Below are 6,616 nucleotides of genomic sequence, written 5' to 3' on the forward strand. Positions count from 1 at the left end.
CCTTGTTTATCAGATGAACAGGATACCCCGTTTCACACAGCTCTGGGGACATGTCACGCCCTTTCCACCCCTCAAAAGGCAGTAGCCATCCCCTGTCCCCACTCATCTCTATGGGGATTCCCCCTGGGCAGAGCTGGGGGAGTCAGGGCTCAGACCCCAGCAGCTCAGGCACGATGAGGCATGTATAGGGACCTCTTTTATGCAAAACCCCATTTTTTCAGATTAAACCAAACATATTCAAGTTGCATTCCCCTCGAGGCATCGCAAGAAATAGGGACAAACATTATGAAACCAAGTTTATTAAAACTTTCTACAAGTCAGACTTTATCATCCAGCTTTCCACATACGTATACATATTTACAAGTTGGACATAGTGTTTTTAGCTTTTCTGGCAGAGTTTTCTACCAATATATACAAATGTACTGTTTTTCATAGAAGGGTTAAACTGTATCACAGATACAAATGTCAAGCAATCATGAGAGGTTTAGTGCAACGGAGAGCTATAGTGCCCTGCTCTTAATGCTCATGATTCTGTCAAGTTAGTATTGCCAACAATAATTCACATTAAATTGCTCTTCGACACCTCTTATTAGGACAAACAAAGTACAACAAAACAAGAAAACAAAACCCCAAACAGTAAGGTATGTACAAAGTACACAGTCCATGAGGTATACATGGTATTCTTGCAACGCGTGGTGGGCCTGCAGCTTGCCGGGGGTTAACCCTTAAAATTACTTCACTCAAACTGTGCCGTGTCAGGGATGTGCGTTACCCACTTCACGGCCATTTCAGAAGCCACACTCTCACCTAAGGAGAATGGACATCTCTTTGCATAAGCCACTGGACACAAATGTCAAACAAAGCAGTAATTTTAGGCAGGACTAAGCTTTACTTACCCCCAACCCAGGAAGCTAATGATTTAGATATATTCATTATCCACGCACATTGGAAAGACTATGAATAATCATGCAGAAAAAAAAAAATTAAGGGAAAAAAATGTAGCCAGAGGCAAACATACCTGAATAATCAACTAAGGGCGTATGGAGATTTTACTCTTAAGACTAACATTTGGGGGGGGGGGGGGAGCAGGGGGAGGGAAGAGGAGAGGGGATGTGATGTTTTTAAGAGTTGAGCCTGTAGGAAAACACGACCATGTTTACATGTACTGTACAAGATACCCCTTATTGTTTTCCAAGGGAAGGCGCCCCAGCCGATAGTGTTACGGTTTGGTAAACGGATATGTTTTGGCACTCAGAGCTAACGAGACCTGCTACTTGACAAGCTCGCTGAGGGCATAAAGTTATATAGGCTACACCATGGTAACGCAAGGCTTAAGTCTATTTAAAATGCTTTCCCGGTCAGTGAATGGAATTGGAGGGGATCCGGCTGAGAGATCCACCAGTTTCTGCTTCAGAAAGAGCCACAGCAGTGATTTGTCTTACAGGTGGATCTAGGAGCTTCATGCCTCTGAAAGCAACATCAGCTGGAGGAGCAGCAGCAAGCAGGCAGCTGGCCGTGGCAGGCGAAGACCTCCTTCTCTCATTGAAGTGTGCTTACAGTCAGAAAGCTACTTTGCAAGCCGGCTGGTGTGGCATGCTGAGTCGATTCCCCTTTTTAGCCATTTCTGTCAGATTTGCTCAGTTAGAGGCACGTCTCGTGCCCCCCACCCCCTATGCATCGCGGCCAGGGCTCCGCACCCCTGTAGCCACCACAGGAAAGCAGACGGGGCTGCCTTTCGGTCTCACACCTTGCCAGCCATAAGACTCTGCAGCCAAGATGTGGCCAGTTACACAGGTGGAGGATGCGGGAGACAGGAGAAAAGCCAGGCAGCTCTCACGAAGCTGCACGGGTCCTCCAGGGCTGGCGGGATGGACCTACCAGCAGAGCAAGAGGATGAAACTCTGAGTATGCTCAGGGAGCGGAGATCTATGGGTTGGCATTTATTTTAAACAAGGTCACTTTTCTGACCATACTGGCACTTTAAGATGCTGTTGAGTTTGCAAATGTGGAAAAATGAAACCCTACGAAGATGCCGGAGGTGAGAACCGCCGAGGTTTTGGAGATTTCAGGGTTAGCAGAAGAAGGAACTAATATCATCACTGTCTCCGTGGTATTCTGGAACAATCTGATCCGAAGTTCCCGTCTCCTGGTCTGTATATCCAGGCTCCAAGACTGCCTCGAACCAAGGATGAAGCAAGATCTCTGGAGCGGTGAGTCTTTCAGAGGGCTCCCGCCGCAGGAGGCTGCGGATGAGGCATCGGGCTTTGGGGGAGACATGGTCAGGAATACAGAACTGTCCACGCCGGATTTTGGAAAACAGAGTGCTAGGGTCCGAGTCATGGAAGGGATAGCGTCCCACCAGCAGAGTATAGAGCATCACTCCCAAACTCCACACGTCAGCCGATTTTCCAGAGTAAGTCCCCGTTGTGTTTAGGATCTCAGGGCTGACGTACGCTGGGCAGCCGTGCTTGTCTGAGAGCGCATCGTCTTCGCCTTTGATGATGTGTGTGTCTTCCAGGCTCTCCAGCCGCAGCTGAGTCCTGGGGAGGACAGGAGAGGAAGCCACAGGTTAAAAATAGCAACACCCAGGCACAAGTGAGCACGGCAAGCCCCCTGCCACAGCAGCGCCCGCTCCCCTTCTCACACTGGCATAAAGGAAAGTAAACACTTTTTAATTTGCAGCAGGGAAGTTGCCTGGGCTCGTGTAATGCACACACAGCTACGTGCATCGGGTAGGAACCCAACGACGCCTGCTTATTTTATTTACTGAGGATTTTAACAACACAGAGGGCTCTCGAGGAACACCAGCAAGTCACCTTCTATCTATGCAGGTTGCACTGCAACTGCAGGGGGTTAATCGGTTACAATACATTGTACACGCCGCTATCTGCGGTTCAGGCTTTCAGCAAACAGCACCCAGTGCGTGATTTTGCAAACTGCAAAGTCCAGCTCCCTTCCGCGCTTGCGGGGACCATAATCTCTCCCGAGTTTTGTATTTTATTTTTTAAATTTATTTTTTAACTGTTCTTGTTTTTGCCTTTCTGGAGGGTACCACAGCACCCGCCACCTCCCGGGTGGCGATGGGTCCACCCTGACCTCCTCTTTCAGGGGGGAAAGAGGGGCTTCGCATCGGCAAGGAAGCCATCGAGCGTGCCTGGAAGGTCTCTGCGCTGCCTTGCAGCCCGCTGGGGTGTCGCTGCCTTGGCTGCAGCCTGTCCTCAGCGTGACCTCGTCAAATACCCATTGGTTCTGCAAACGGAAAATATGACTCAACGCGAACCGTGGGCCCGGGATTGGCTGCAGGAGCCCTGAAACTGCACCTGTGCCGGAGAGCCCGAGTCCGCCTGCCATTGCTTAACCCTCTTCTTGCCAAATGGGATGCACATGACACTTGCCTGTGCAACGCATTATTTCCAAATGAGCGAGACTGTGTGCAATGTAACATTTCAACAAATGTTTCATCTTCTTATGGGCGGGAAAAGCTGCAATAGTTTCCTTCAAAGGAATTACTTTCTTTGCATGTCAACATATGGTTGTTTCTGTTTAAGAGGGGCACTGCTGGTTAATTTTCTTATCTTTACAAACGATATCCTGGAGAAGCCCAGTTAAAAAAAAACCAACGCATTTTCTTCTGCTTCAGTAATATCACCTCCAGTTTCATCAGATTAAGTACAACTACGTTACAGCTTTTAGTTATTTTTTTAGCTTTCCACTGGGTAAGCAGCTAGTTAGAGTCAGTTTTGCTGATTAAAAATGTATTTCTGGCTCTGCCATGTGTGGTGAGGCACTGCAGGAGCAGCAAACACTCCAGGGAAATACTGAATTATTTCCCTAATCTAAATTTAACAACTAGATTCCAGATCTCCTCTCTATAAACCTAGGCTTTAGGCTAAGTTTTACCAAAGTGCTTTTCTTCGGTGCAGGGTTCCCAAAACAATATTTAACCATGTCCCACCTTCCCTCCCGTGCGTGCCGACATCCCCAGGCACACGGGGCACGGAAAGCACTGCCATCGGTAGTGGAGGAAGGATAAAAGCCTCAAAGGACACAGCTGGTCTTTCGTTAGCAGCGTAACCCTGATCAGCAGGGGATTTCAGCAAGGAGACCCTTCCTGAGCGCTGCAGCTCTGCTGTGGCCACGGGGCAGCTCTCCTGGGTGCAAGGAGGAACGAGAGCTCCAGCTCCTCACACCTCCCGCTCCCCCAGCCGGGCTGCTCCCCCTCGCCGGCACAACGCCTCGGCCTCCCTCCTCTCCTTCTCTCTGCCTTTGATTCATTTTACACTGAATGAGTGGCACACATGACATCTTCTGGCGCTAATGAGCATCCGAACTATCGTCCTTTTGTCTACCAGCAGGTTTCACTGAACTTCTGCTGAATGAGAGGAAGCTCCCGGCGAGCTTCCTCCCTTTCATCAGCCGAGATCCAACTACGAGTAAGTGTGTACCAGTTAGATCCATGACCTACTACACACACGTGATGGAGACCGATTTGGATCGCTCGCTGGTGATGCCGGGCTGACATGGCTGTTTCCCCTCCCTGAGATGCTTTTTGCATCTCTGGATGTGGCATTCCTCCCTCCCCACTCACCCCATGGCTGGCTGGTGACAACCGCTTACCTTTCTTCATTAGAGAAGACAAATTTCCTGAGCTTGAGGTCACCAAGTACGATGGCCGACTGGTGGCAGTGAGCTACAGCGGAGACGATCTGCTTAAACAGCCGGGCAGCCTCCTCTTCCCTCAGCCTCTTGCAGCTCCTCACATAGGAGTGCATGTCCCCAAAGTCCTTTTCAAAGAACACATAGGCCTTGGTGTCCCCGAGGATAACTTCAACGACCCCAGTGATGTTTCTGTGCGACGGCAGCTGAATGTAAGGCCGGATCTTGTCCTGGTAGTGTTTGAGGGGGAACACCTGTAAAGAGGAAATTAAACCGAAATTCATTCTCAAGGGCGTTGAAAGCAGCCGCTCGCGTAGCGACTCTCCCCAAACAATGACGAGGGAGCTGGAGGGGAGCCAGGGCTCGGCAGGAGCGCCGTTCAAAGCGGTTACCGAGACCCTGTTCATTTTATATTGAAAGGGGGGGAACAAAAAAAAAAAAGATAAAACAAACCGCTATCCCCAAAGCCTTTTGGGGAAGGTACTCCGAGGTAACCCGGAGTTACAGCTGACTCTCAGCGCATGTAAATCCCCACCGGCGGCGGGCCGGGCACTTCTAACCGGGGAGGGTGTTTTGCAAGGCTCTCCCCGGGTCGAGCGGTTACGCGGCGCTGAAGAACACCGGGAGAATCCCGAATTCCGCGCCCCCCCCCCCCGACAATCCGCGCCCGCGGAACCCCGCGCTCACCTTGCAGCGCAGCTCCCGGCCCGAGCTGACGCTCAGCGCCCTCGACACCTGCTCCCGCTCGGCCAGCGGCAGCAGCAGGTACGAGGCGATCAGGCTGGGGCCCGCCGCCCCCCCGCCGGCGGGAGACGCGGGGGCACAGGGCGAGCCGGGGGCGCTGAGGCAGTCCGGGGGGCCGCAGTCGGCGAGGCGAGGGCACTTGGCGGCCGGCGCTTCCTCGGCGGAGCCGTCGTGGAGCGGCGGGAGCCGCTTGGCCGGGGCGCTGCGGCAGCGGGCGGCCGGCAGCAGGGGCGCGGGGCGGCTCATGGGGGGAGCGGACGCGGGCGCGGAGCTAGAGGCGGGCGGTACGCGCTTGGCGCATCCCTTCGCGCTCCCCGCCGAAACCTCGGGCTGTGTCCACCATCTGCTGCCGACTCCGCGCTAAAGTAGTTGGAGGCTTTAAAAAAAAAAAAAAAAAAAAAAAAAATTAAAAAAAAAAAAAAGTGAGTCTCCTCCTCCTGGTCCTGACGCACGGGGAAATGGGAGGAGGGAGGCTCAGACACGCCTGCTCCGCTCCGCGCCGCTCCGCCCGCTGCTTGCCGCGCCCCCGGCCCCAGCGGGTCACGGAGCCGGGCGGGGCGGCGGGTCCCTAGGACTGCGTGACCCTCTGGGGCCGGGGGCGCGGCGGGGACCCCCCCCCCCCGCCCCGGTCTGGAGCAAGGTCATCTCATGTCCGAGTCCTGAGGATGGCAGCGCTTGGGGGTCACCCCTTCGCTTTTGGGGTTCACCCCAGGCAAGGCCAACGTGCTCCCAGAAGCCTCCACCACCCGCTTGTAAGCACAAAGATCGAGGCAGGGAGAGTTTCTTAGCAAAGCCGAGCTTTAATAAAGTCCCCAGCACTGGAGAATGAGCATCTCTTCTGCAAAGGCAGCCCTGGAAATGCCAGCAGCGGGTTTACCCATGACCGGCGGGTGCTGCTGGGAAACGGTGCCAGAAATTTCAAATGCCTCTGTAGTGCTTTTGAGACAGCATCGCCTCGTGCGAGGTGTAAGAACAAGAAGCTAAGCCAAGCTAATTGTGGAGGGAGACCCTGCCTAGCTCCATTCCCAGGAGCTTCTCCTTTATAAATTTGCCACAGCTTCTCCCCAGCCCCAATTCTTGCTTTTCACTAATCACTAATTAACCATCATTCACCCCAGTGTTTGCATCACGAAGCTGTTGTGTATTTACCACCCTTCGTTCACAAGCATGGACTTAACATGCACCATCAGAAATACTTTGCATTGGGTGTTTCCCC

At 52.7% G+C, this 6,616-nt stretch overlaps 1 protein-coding gene across 1 annotated transcript; it reads right to left on the reverse strand.

Moving 5' to 3' along the window:
- Window positions 1–283: 283 nt before the first annotated feature.
- On the reverse strand, window positions 284–5,887 carry TRIB1 (tribbles pseudokinase 1). The gene is made up of 3 exons (XM_074842196.1): window positions 5,344–5,887; window positions 4,618–4,910; window positions 284–2,540 (listed from the first exon to the last, which is right to left on the reverse strand). The coding sequence occupies exons 1-3, from the start codon at window positions 5,644–5,646 to the stop codon at window positions 2,072–2,074; spliced, it is 1,065 nt and encodes a 354-aa protein (XP_074698297.1). The 5' UTR covers window positions 5,647–5,887; the 3' UTR covers window positions 284–2,071.
- Between the last annotated feature and the right edge of the window lie 729 nt (window positions 5,888–6,616).

The sequence above is a fragment of the Strix aluco genome, chromosome 1 (genome assembly GCF_031877795.1).
Source record: "Strix aluco isolate bStrAlu1 chromosome 1, bStrAlu1.hap1, whole genome shotgun sequence".
NCBI lineage: Eukaryota > Metazoa > Chordata > Aves > Strigiformes > Strigidae > Strix > Strix aluco.